We start from the raw sequence: 12,075 nt of genomic DNA on the forward strand, positions 1-12,075 counted from the left end.
AAAGAGGTTTAATTGTCTCACCGTTCCACAGGCTGTGCAGGAAGCATGGTCCTGGCTTCTGAGGAGGCCTCAGGAAACCTACAATCATGATGGAAGGCAAAGGGGAAGCAGGCACCTCTTATGTGGCCTGAGCGGGAGGAAGAGAGGGAGTTGCCCACACACTTTTAAAAACACAGAACTCGTGAGAACTCTATCACAAGAACAGCACCAAAGGGATGGTGCTAAACCATTCATGAAGGACCACCCCCATGATCCAATCACCTCCCACCAGGCCTCACCCCCAACACTGGGGATTACAATTCAACATGAGATTTCAGTGGGGACACAGATCCAAACCATATCACAACTGTAAAAAAAAAAAAAAAAAGGAAGAAGAAAGAAAAGAAAAGAAAGGAAAAGAGTGTGAAAGTCCTGCTCCTTCCTGTGGTAACAGAGGGCCTCCACACAGAGGACTGAGGGGAAAAAGCATGGTGGAGAACACCACCTGTGGATTGCCCTTTGGGGTCTACTCAGATCTGCCCAATTTCCCATAAAACGAGTATTGAGGGTTTCTTTTGAATAAACATAGAAATTGACCCACCCTAGCTTAAAACCTGGGAAAGTTACATTTGTCTTATCTGAGTTCCTTCTCACGAAACCAACCGTTGGGCCTTCCAGACAGCATCAAGGCACTGAAACTCAGCAGGTTCTTGAGGCCAGACCCCTCACCAGTCATGAAGCCTAGCTGCCTCCTCACTCTCCCTAATTTCTGTTTTCCCACACAGGGTGACATTTCTTCCCTGCTCTAGAAACTCCTAATTTTAGTGGGTTGAGGAGAGGGATTTGTGACTGAGCATCCGTCTCTGGGCTATAGCACTTGAATGAGGCCTTCTTCTCTGGCACTGCTCTTGGTGATTGGCTTTCTGTGCAGGGCAGCAGACCTAGATGACAACCCTGATGTTTGGGTAGCACTGTTAGTGTGAGAGACATGGAAATCCTCCAGTTCTTGGTCTTCTTGGAGGAAAGAATTCAGACAAGAGATGCACAGCAAGAGGTAAAGGGTTAAGTAACCTTTATTTAAAGAGTCAGGAGCTCAGAGAGACAAGACAGAATCTGCCACTCAGGAGATAGAGCCAAAAGCTAGTGGCTTACGAGGAATTCTTTTCTTTTTTTTTTCTTTTTTTTTTTTCTTTTTTTGAGACGGAGTCTCCCTCTGTCGCCCAGGCTGAAGTGCAGTGGTGCAATCTCAGCTCACTGCAAGCTGTGTCTTTCGAGTTCACGCCATTCTCCTGCCTCAGCCTCCCGAGTAGCTGGGACTACAGGCGCCAGGAGGAATTCCTATTGGAGCTTTTGGTGAAGGAAAACAGTACAGCCTGAAAGAGGAACAGGGTGGGCTGCTCAAAAGAATGAGTCCGTCCCTACTCACGCTGGGGAGACCCTCCTGAGGAGAGTTTTACAGGATTATTCATGAAGGGCCCGGGTAGGGGCCGTATAGTAAGCAAGTTTTGCGACGTCCTCTGGGCACGCATGCGCCGTGACCTCACACACGAAGGCACCGGCGTGTTTCCTTAGAATCCAAAATCTCTGCCCAGGGGTGTGTCTTTTTGGTATTATAATGAGCTAAAAGCTATTCAGGGGCGAGTTATTAGGGGTGCGCCCGTGCTCTTCAGCGGAGAAAATCCCCAACCCGGCCACTGGCCACTTTCTGTGGAGTGTGGGGTCCCCAAGGAGACGGCCCTGGGGCTCAGGTGCTGCGTTTCCCGGGGCTCCCGCGCCCGCTCCTGCCTGGCTGCCGGCCGCTCCGACACCAGCACAAGGCGGGACTCAGAACAGGCATTCAGGGCCGCCAGTGGCCGCGGGGCGCTGAGAGGGGCTCCAAGAACCCCGACAGCCCCGGCGGGTGGGAGGCGGGCGTCCTGGGGTCGGCGGGGCTCCCCCTACCGGCCAGACCCGGGGAGCGGCGCGCGGAGGCTGCGAAGGTTCCGGAAGGGCCAGGAGGGGGCGTCGCGCGCTGACTCTCACAGGGCGCCGCTGCGGACGATGGCGCTGCTCGCCTTGCTCCTGGTCGTGGCCCTACCGCGGGTGTGGACAGACCTCAACCTGACTGCGAGACAACAAGATCCGGAGGACACCCCGCAGACGGGTGAGCGGGGCTCGCCCCGACAGCCAGGGCCGAGAGGACGGGGCCGGCGGCGTCTGCCCAGCACCGCGTGGCCGCCGCCGCCACTAGGCCGCGAGAACAGGGCGTTCAGGGGGCCCGCGGCGCCTGGAAGCCTCCGGGGAGCCTCGCCTCGTGCGGCCTCCCCCCGGGCGGCGGGGCAGCCTGAGCCCGGCCCTTCCCCAGCCGTTGCCCTGCTCCGCCGCGTCCCCGGGAGCCCTCAGGCTGGAGGCCCCGGCGGCCTGGCCTCGGCGGGCTTCGCGGGCTGAGCACAGTTCAAACCGCGGGAGGAGGGCGGGCGCCTCCTGCAGAGCTAGGCCAGGCCCACCCCAGACCAAGGAGGCCTCCTTTGAGGGAGCCAGGTGCAGGACCTGGGAGGCGGGTGGACCTGGAAGGTGGGCGGGAGGGCACGTGGGAGCAGGCCCGAGCCCCGGGGTCGCTTCCGCAGCCGTCGGCGGGAAGATGCCAGGGCCCGCGGGTGCAGCGTGGCCGTGCCTGGGGTCAGGGTGCCTTGGCCGAGTGGGGGTGCGCTGTGCGCTCATGTTGTGCGCTTGGATGTGGGAGGATGGGGGAGCCCCCAGGAAAGAAGACAAATCGCTTAGGCTGTAAAGAAGTCCGGGGGCTGGGCCGTTTATAAAGAAGAGAGGTGTCATTGGCTCACAGCACCGCAGGCTGTCCAGGAAGCGTGGTGCTGGCTTCTGGGGAGGCCTCGGGACACTTAAAATCATGGGGGAAGGCGAAGGGGAAGCGGGCAGCTCTTACGTGGCCTGAGACCCTTCCTGCTTTCTCCCCATGCGGCTCACTCAGTGTCATGTGGCCCTAGCCACTGCTCAGGGGGAGAAAGATGGGGACCCGCCGAGTTTGTGCTGGCTCGGATGCTGGCTGTGTGCCTCAGCTAGGCACGGATAACTGGAATATTCTACTTACTTTTTTATTCCTCCTTTCAGACGAGGGTGACGATAGAGTGTGGTGTCACGTTTGTGAGAGAGAAAACACTTTTGAGTGCGAGAACCCGAGGAGGTGCCAATGGACAGAGCCATACTGCGTTATAGCGGCCGTGAGTGAGTATCTTCCCTCTTATTGGAGACCAGCAGGCAGGTGAACAGAGGACTTTCAGGAATCAGGGCTGTCTAGTTTTTCTCAATAGGGAATAACTAATAGAAAGTAGCTTTTTTTTTTTTTTTTTTTTTGAGATGGAGTCAGGCTGGAGTACAGTGGCGTGATCTCAGCCCACTGCAACCTCGCCTCCCAGGTTCAAGCGATTCTCCTGCCTCAGCCTCCTGAGTAGCTGGGATTATGGACGCGCGCCACCACACCGGCTAATTTTTTATTTTCAGTAGAGGCTGGGTTTCATCGTGTTGGTCAGGCTGGTCTCAAACTCTTGACCTCAGGTGATCCACCCACCCTCGGCCCCCTAAAGTGCTGGGATTACAGGTGTGAGCCACCGCACCCTGCCTTTTTTTGTCCTTTAAAATGTGAAGAGCAAAGTCCTGAGAGGCCAGGGAGAGGTGAAGGGGGAGTGGGGTGAGGTTCAGTCCGTAAGAACTGTGCCAGTGTAAGGCAGTGCCTGCTACAGTGGGTCCAGATAAAATATTGGGAGGTAGGAAGAAAATCTGGGTTTCATGTCATCCATTTTTAAATGAAAAATTAAGCTTTAATAATGTTAAATGCGCCACTGAGAACAGTGTCTGTGTCACTCTTACAAGAGATGCACAAAACCAAGGTGTACAGCCTTCAAGTGTGTTCTCGAAGAAGGGGGCATGCCTCAAAAACTGGAGACCGCTGCTCTGTCATCTGTGATTCCCCTGAAAACCTTTGGGTACATGAAGCCCTCCCTGAGGGGAATCTGGACACCCAGCACATTCTGCCCACAGGGCGATCTTCAGGGCTGGTGAATTCTGATTCCAGCCAGCAGTTGCTCTCCAGCCCTTCGGTATCCACGAAGTTGGTGGGGCGCCGAGGTGATGCTTCAGACTCAGTGTAGCCAACATTGATTTTTTAACTTAATATGGCAAAATGATTTGTACAGTGAAGTATAAGATGAAGTGTGGTCATGAGACAAGACCCCCAGCTCAGAGCCGAGCCAGGCCCACTGAGAGGCCGGCTCCATGCCCTGGGTGATGGCCAGAATGGCTGGGAGTCATATGTCTGTCTGTGGTCACAAAGGCCTGAGCCAACCTTGTGTTTGAGAAGTTGAGACCTGTGTATTCCCAAATAGCGACCCCTAGACCTGCATTCCCAGTGCATGTGGACAGGCCATACCACGCAGAAGCCAGCCCTTCCCCAAAGCAGCATTCAACACACAGGCCTGGCCCTCCTCCTCCCGACCCCCACTTGGTGCCCCAATTGAGTGCGCACCTTTGAACAGGGCCACCAGGGGTAAGGCTTTGACCCAGACAGAAGGGCCTCGGTGTCAGGCGTTGGAATTGCGTGATTGCCTTCTCTCGGTCTTTATTTCCTATTAGAAATATTTCCACGTTTTTTCATAATTTCGAAGCAGTGCTCCGCTAGTTGTGCAGCGATTGAGATACCCAAGCCAGAGGAGAAGCCGTTTCTCCTGGAAGAGCCCCTGCCCTTCTTTTACCTCAAGTGTTGTAAAACTCGCTACTGCAATTTACAGGGGCCGGCTATCAACACATCATCGTTCAAAGAATATGCTGGGAGTGTGGGTGACAGCTGTGGTGGGCTGGGGCTGGCCGTCCTCCTGCTGCTGGTCTCCATTGCGGCCGGCCTTAGCCTGCCTTGAGCCACGGGACTGTCATGGACTGAGCCTTCTGAAGCATGGACTTGCTCCAGACTATTGTCACCTGTTGCATTAAACTTGTTTTCTGTTGATTACCTCTTGGTTTGACTTCCCAGGGTCTTGGGATGGGAGAGTGGGGATCAGGTGAAGTTGGCTCTTAACCCTCAAGGGTTCTTCAGCTCACATTGAGAGGACGTCCAGATCTCCTGAGTAGTGATTTTGGTGACAGGGTTTTCTGTTTGAAATCAAACCTTATAACTCTTTATTGCTGACGGCCACTCTTTTCCTTGACTCCCCTCTGCCTCTGAGGGCTTCAGTATTGATGGGGAGGGAGGCCAAAGCACCACTCATGGAGAGTATGTGCCCAGATGCTTCTGACCTTTCAGGTGACGCAGAAACACTGGGGGAGTCTGAATGATTGGGGTGAAGACATCCCTGGAGTGAAGGACTCCTCAGCATGGGGGACAGTGGGGCACACGTTAGGGCTGCCCCCATTCCAGTGGTGGAGGCACTATGGATGGCTGCTTTTCCTCAGCCTTTCCTACCAGATTCCAGGAGGCAGAAGATAACTAATTCTGTTGAAGAAACTTAGACTTCACCCACCAGCTGGCACAGATGCATGGATCCATAAATTCCCACACGTGTGTGTTCAACATCTGAAACTTGGGCCCAGTAGAGAGCATCAGGGTAAATGGCCTTCATTTCTCTATCAAGATGCAGCCATCCACGGAGAGCTGAGAAATCAGACTCAGAGTTCCACCCGAAACAAATACAAGGGGACTTCAAAAGTTCACAGAAAAATTGAACTAAAAGATAACAATTAAAAAATAGGTTTTATTTCTCAGCATGCGCTCTATCAAGGTAGAGATGCTTTTGTAAGTGATGGTAGCAGCCATTCAGTTCATCCCTAAAGAACTGGGCACCCTGGGAATTTAACCATGCCACTTCAGTCTTTGTTACGTTATTAACTGAAGAAAAGTGGGTGGACTTTAAAGATTTTTTAAAGTTTTAAAACAGAAGTAACCAAATCAGGCCTGGAAAGTGTATGCCTAGTGATTTCCCATTGAAACTCTCACAAAACTGGCCTTGTTTGATGAGAGGAATGAGCAGGAGCATTGTCATGATGGAGAAGGGCTCTCTGGGGAAGCTCTCCAGAGTGATGATTTCCTGGGTGTTTTCCTGCTAAATCATTGACTTTCTCTATACACTCTCATAATAAGATGTTACTGTTCTTTGGCTCTCCAGAAAGTCAATAAGCAAGATGCCTTGAGCATCCACAAAACGGTTGCCATGACCTTTGCCCTTGACATGTCTGCTTTTGCTCTGATGGGACCACTCCCACCTCTCGGTAGTCATTCCTTCGCTTGTGCTTTGCCTTCAGGAGTGTACTGGTTAAGCCGTGTTTCATCTCTGGCTATAATTATTTGAAGAAATGCTTCAGGATCTTGATTCCACTTGTTTAAAATTGCCGGAGAATGCTTTTCTCTTATCTGCAGCTGAGCTGGGAGAAACAGTTTTGGCACCCACTGAGTGGAGAGTTTACTTAACTTTAATTTCAGTCAGAATTGTGTAAGCTGAACACCTTGGGATGCCTCCAGCATTGGCTATTGTTTCTGCTGTTATTAATCAGTACTCTTAAATTAGGGCACAAACAAGATGAATTGTTTCCTCACAGACTGATGTGGCTGGTCTGCTGCTATGGACTTCGTCTCCAACATCATCTCTTCCCTTCTTCCAATGAGTAATCCACTTAAACTGCTGATTTCTTTGAGGCATCGTCCCTATAAACTTTCAAAAAATCATCAATGATTTCACCATTTTTCCAGCCAAGCTTCACCATCAATTGCATATTTGTTCTGGTTTCAATTTTAGCAGAATTCATGTGTCTGATACGAGCTCTTTTCAAACTATTGTCTTATACTTCTTAGGGCCTCAAACTAGATCCTGTTCAGACATGTTTTCACAAGTTAGTATAAGTTTATTTTGTTGCAAAAAAAATTGAAATCCATGCATTCTTTTTCCCAGTATGCATTTTCCATGAACGTTCTAAAGATCACTCATCCTTCCTCCCCAGGTTGCCTATTCAGTGTCAGGGAGGATGTGACCCTACCCACTGCCCACTTTTGTCTCCCTTCTGTTACCACCATCCTGGCCAACCACTGCTTGGTCTAATACCAGAGGCTGCTGGGTGGGGAACCCTGGGGAACCTTCCAGATAGAGTTTCTTCGCTCTTCCTGAGGCATGAGAAACAGGCTCATCTCAGTCACATCTGAACACTTCAAACCTGAAGCCAAAGTCCATTCTGGGGGCAGTGGGCAAGGAGGGTCCCAGCAACTCAGGACCGTATAGGACCACCAGCACCTGTCAGGCTCTGCCTGTGTGTACATCTTTTTACCCATCACAGGCTTGTGTTCACATCCTGCCATTCATACCAGCACCCAGAAACAGTAGCCCCAGCTGCTTCCAATTCACAGCCCTGGACTTGAGTTTGGGGAGCATTACTTTTGTTAAGGCAGGCAAAAGTGGGAACTTAATTCAGAAAGAGCAAGTGAAGTAGGAGGTCAGCCATATGAGAGAGTTTCCATGGCAACCTTCCATTAAAGTCTCTTCAAATGAAGGATGTAATCTGTGATGTAAAATAATAGCAAGTCAAGAAATGTGAATATGGAAAGGTCTGAAATTGGGAACTGCTGGGTCTCTGGTAATACTAGGAGCACTCCCAATTACTTGAGTAAGGGACGTAGAAAATTACTGCAGGGTTAGGAATTAGAATGGATCAAGGAGTTTGCTGTCTCCGGTGTGATAGATGCTCTTTCTAGAAAAGTCACCATGGACGGAAGACAGAATGGAGGGTAGTGTCTAGAAAAGAATAAGGTTCAACATAGATGCTCCATTATGAATGTAAAAGCTTGAGTATTTGTTCACAAAAGGTTAAGAGTCAGTCTAGAGTGAGGGATTGGAGAAGCAGGAGATGGTGGCCCAGCTGGTCAGGGAAGGTCCTTACACAGGCAGAATAGAACAGGGGACAGATCCAAGGCTGAGACACTGACAAGGAGAGTAGACACTTCTATCAACGTGGAAGAGCAATAGGCAAGAATACAGAGAAAGATCATGTATGAGAATGGACCAGGAAGTTGAAAGAATTCATCCCCAGCACTCACATTTTCTCTGTGAAACAGAATACAGTTGTGTCTGCTCAGAGAATGAGGGTACAAATAAGGTTGGACTTTGAGTGCCATGATGGAAGCTTCAGACTAGCCCTAAAGGCAAGAGAGAAGGGATATCTTAGGGGACATAACATAGGATAGCCTAGCATTGTGGAGGTCATGACTAAGACAGGGCATTAAACATTTGCAAAGACCTGCAAGAGTTCAGTGGGGGATTTTCCCCAGCAGCAGTCCATGTTTATGAGGGGGAAAGGCAGATGACAAACATATATCTGGGTGTGAGCCGGTTCAGAAGGTCAAGATGGAAAGAGAGCAGTTGAGTGATGAACTGTGGGAGATTGACTGAGTGGAGAAGTCAAAGTAAGGTTAGAAATACCAGTTTTGAAGAACAGTACCAAGGCCAGAGGCTGTAGACGGCACAGAAACACAGAGCAGATGTTAGCAATCCCATGATTAAGAGAGTAGGAAAGGAGATTACAACCACTAAAAATAACCAGAACTTAGTACACAATAAATGAAGGCTCAAAACTAATGGGGAAAGAATGGATTATTGAATAAATGATATTGTTAAAATAGGCTACTGTGTTACTACTAGATCAGGTGTGTGAGTAATGGAAATCCCCAAATCATAATGACTTAACACAAGAATGTGTATTTCTTGCTCTTGTAAATGCAGTGAGCAAGTAAGCAGCACAGGGCTGTGGGTCACTGCTGGAAGGACCCCTTTTCACGTGCTACCACAGCTTGGAGCACACACGGGGAAAGGGTAATGTATGGGTTCCGTAAGACCAGCATGGTTTTCAGAATTATAAATTCTCCAAAATATATATGCATGTATAGATCATCACCTATGTGTAGGCTTTAAAAACAAAATTGAAAATTTGAGGTTCCACTTTGAGTCCAGAAAGCAGTCTTCTAAGAATAAGTATGTCAGGGTTTCCAAGAGCTGCTGGTAGCCTGGTGGCTGGACTCAGAGGATACATGAAGACACACTAGAAAGTATCTTGAACATGGATTTCATGTCTTGATCTCTGAAAACAGAAAATGACCCTCCTGTAATACACATGAATTAATTCATAAATCTCCAAACAGCTAGACTTTCTGAAGGCTCTGCTTCGTCAAACAAACATGTCCAGGTCTCTGAAATGCCTTTCTATCTCAAGCACTAAAAAACTATTACTGACTAAATTCTTTTATGGGCAAACACAAAACTGATACTATAAAACAGAAACAGCACAAGAAAGGAAATTAGAAGCCATCATAATTGTGAACAAAAAATAAGTGAAATATTGGCTAATCAAATCCAAGTGTAGTAAAATACTAATACATTATGATAAGTACAATTTATCCCAGAAATGCGAGACTAATAAAATCTTAGGAAAAGATATCACTCACCATAGCAAGAGAATACGGAATAATAACCAAATGATAATCTATATTCAGTCAGAACATTTTAAAAATCTTGGATACCTAAGAATAGAAGGCAATTTCAATATTTTGGAAAAAGTTACTTACCAGAAACCTAAAGCAAACACCATACTTAGTGGTGAAGCATTAGTAGTGTTCTGTCTAAACGCAAAAGCATGATAAGCCTATATACATTGTTACCATTGCAATAAAACATTAAAGTGGAGAGTTTAGCCATGTAGTATAAGAAAAATAAAGAGTATAGAAACTTGTTCCCAACAATCTGCCACATTAGAGAGTCACCTATAACAGAAGACCTTAGATTAATTAATTTGTAAAGAACAGAAATTTATTGCTCACAGTTCTGGAGGTGGGGAAGTCAAAGATCAAGATGCCAACAGATTTGATGTCTGGTGAAGGCCTGTTCCTCATAGATGGCACCTTCTATGTGTCTCTGGAAAGACCTAAAGAGGCGAAGACATTCCCTTCGGTCTCTTTCATAAAGGCATGAATCACATTCTTGAGGGGTGCCTCCAAAAGGGATGCACCTCTTTTTTTTGTTTGTTTGGTTTTTTTTGACATGGAGTCTCGCTCTTGTCACCCAGACTGGAGTGCAGTGGCAAGATTTTGGCCTACTGCAACCTCCGCCACCTCCTAGGTTCAAGTTATTCTCCTGCCTCAGCCTCCTGAGTAGCCAGAATTACAGGCACCTGCCACCACACCCAGCTAATTTTTGTACTTTTAGTAGAGACGAGGTTTTGCCATGTTGGCCAGGCTGGTCTCAAACTCCTGACTTCAGGTGATCCACCCGCCTCACCCTCCCAAAGTGTTGGGATTATAGGTGTGAGCCATCGCGCCGGGCTGGGTTGCACCTCTTAATACCAACACAATGGTGATTAGGTTTCAATATGAATTTTGGAGGGACACAAACATTTGTACCATGCCATTCTGCCCCTGCCCGCCCCCAAATTCATGCCTTTCTGACATTTAAAATAAATTTATTCCATCTCAAAACTCTTAACTTCAGTTAAGTCTTAATGTAGTTCCAGCATCAACTCAAAAGTCTGAAATCCAAAGTCTTATCTAAGTATCACCTAAAATAGATATGGATGAGACTCAAGGTAAGATTTCTTCTGAGGCAAATTTGTCTCCAGCCATGAACATGCAAAATCAAACAAGTGACATGCTTCCAAAATACAATGGTGGGACAGGTATAGGATAAACATGCTTATTTCAACATAGAGAAATAGGAAGGAAGGAGTGACAGGCCCTGATCAAGTACAAAACCCAACAGGGCAAACATTAAATCTAAGTCTCCAAAATACTTTTTAATCCACGCCACACATTCTGGACACACTGGAGTGGGGCTTGAACCCCCAAGGTTTTTGGCAGCCCTGCAGCCTGCCCTCCTGGTTTTGCTAGGTGCACCTCTCACAGGCTGGAGTTGCATGCTGGTGGCTCTACTGGTCTGGGGTCTTCAGGGCAGCCCTGCTTTTATGATGCCACTGGGTATTGCTCTCTCCAGTGACCCCTGCCACATCTGTTGCTGTTCTCTGCCTGTGCCCTAAGTCTGTCTGAGGCATCCTTTGAAATCTAGGTGGAGGCAACCATTCCTCCAAAGCCCGTGTGGAAATGGTACCATACAGATGCTGCCAAGGTTTACCACATATGCTGCCCTCCCGGGGGGCACTCTGAACTGGTCCTGGGCCTACTTGAGCCACAGCTGTAACAGCCAATGCAGGCCCAGAACTGGAATGCAGAGAGCAAAGCCTTGAAATCATTTTGCTCCCAAGACCCTGGTGTTCTGGACCTGTGGTGGATGAGACATCCATGAAAGTCTCAGAAATGCCCTCAAGATCATTCCTCCATTGTCTTGATGAATAACATACAGTTTCCTTCTATCCATACTAGTCTCCTTATCAAACATTTGCTTGACCACACCTTTGGTTTCTCTCCTGGACACACTTTCACATTCTTTACAATATTGTCGGCTGAGAATTTTCCAGATATTCAAGTTTTGCTTCCCTTTTGATGATAAATTCTGTCTTTAATTTGTGACTCTCTTCTTGCATTTCACTATAAGCAGTCAAGAGAAGCTGTGCCACACCCTGAACACTTTGCTTAGAGATTTCTTCTTTCAAATATTCTACCTTGTTGCTGATAAGTTCTTCCTTCTACAAAAGGCTAGAACATGAACACAATTCAGCCAAGTTATTTGTCACTTAGTAACAAGGATTGCCTTTCCTTCAGTTTCTGATAAAATCTGTCCCTCATTTCTGTCTGGTACTTCATAAGAATGGCCTTTACTGTCCATGTTTCTACCCAGATTTTGATCATGACCACTTGGATAATCTCCAAGAAGACAGGATTTTCTCTATAGCTCTTCTCTTCTTTTGAGTCCTCACCAGAATAGCCAATGTTTGATTAGAGCCTGTTCCTCATAGATGACACCTTCTATGTGTCCTCATGTGGCAGAAGGAGCTAGAATGAGCCTTTCAATCTCTTTTATAACAGCATTAATCCCATTTAAGAGGATGGAATTTTCATGATCTAATTACTTCCCAAAGGACCCCACCTCTTAACACCAATGCAATGGAGATTAGACTGCAACATTTTGGAGG

The 12,075-nt window shown here is 48.0% G+C and overlaps 1 protein-coding gene and 1 long non-coding RNA gene across 6 annotated transcripts in view; one reads left to right on the top strand and one right to left on the bottom strand.

The window, feature by feature from the left end:
* Positions 1-1,449: 1,449 nt before the first annotated feature.
* On the top strand, positions 1,450-5,674 carry LY6K (lymphocyte antigen 6 family member K). Of its 5 annotated transcripts, none has more exons than XM_025393952.1 (3): positions 1,450-2,122; positions 3,085-3,198; positions 4,603-5,674. In XM_025393952.1, exons 1-3 carry the CDS (start codon positions 2,020-2,022, stop codon positions 4,881-4,883), a joined length of 498 nt encoding a protein of 165 aa, XP_025249737.1. In that variant the 5' UTR covers positions 1,450-2,019; the 3' UTR covers positions 4,884-5,674. The 5 variants fall into 5 exon arrangements, with proteins under 5 accessions (XP_025249737.1, XP_025249738.1, XP_025249739.1 ...); XM_025393953.1 differs by having other exon boundaries at positions 1,625-2,122; positions 4,356-5,674; XM_025393954.1 differs by lacking the exon at positions 4,603-5,674 and adding an exon at positions 4,012-4,230 and having other exon boundaries at positions 1,627-2,122.
* The window catches only part of LOC112629994, a 31,207-nt gene continuing 22,897 nt past the window's right edge, over positions 3,766-12,075 (bottom strand). The window contains exons 2-3 of the long non-coding RNA XR_003120790.1: positions 9,815-9,918; positions 3,766-9,078 (exon numbers count right to left, since the gene is read on the bottom strand). This is a non-coding gene — a long non-coding RNA (uncharacterized LOC112629994). The remainder of the gene's footprint in view (positions 9,079-9,814; positions 9,919-12,075) is intronic.

This window comes from Theropithecus gelada, chromosome 8, assembly GCF_003255815.1.
Source record: "Theropithecus gelada isolate Dixy chromosome 8, Tgel_1.0, whole genome shotgun sequence".
In the NCBI taxonomy this organism is placed as follows: Eukaryota; Metazoa; Chordata; class Mammalia; order Primates; family Cercopithecidae; genus Theropithecus; species Theropithecus gelada.

What these genes read in the sequence shown, in the direction of transcription:
- LY6K (XM_025393950.1), top strand. Translation starts at nt 2,020, where the DNA reads ATGGCGCTGCTCGCCTTGCTCCTGGTCGTGGCCCTACCGCGGGTGTGG. An exon ending in GGAGGACACCCCGCAGACGG is followed by an intron (nt 2,123 to 3,084) that starts GTGAGCGGGGCT and finishes TCCTCCTTTCAG; the next exon opens with ACGAGGGTGACGATAGAGTG. An exon ending in GTTATAGCGGCCGTGAGTGA is followed by an intron (nt 3,203 to 4,634) that starts GTATCTTCCCTC and finishes ATAATTTCGAAG; the next exon opens with CAGTGCTCCGCTAGTTGTGC.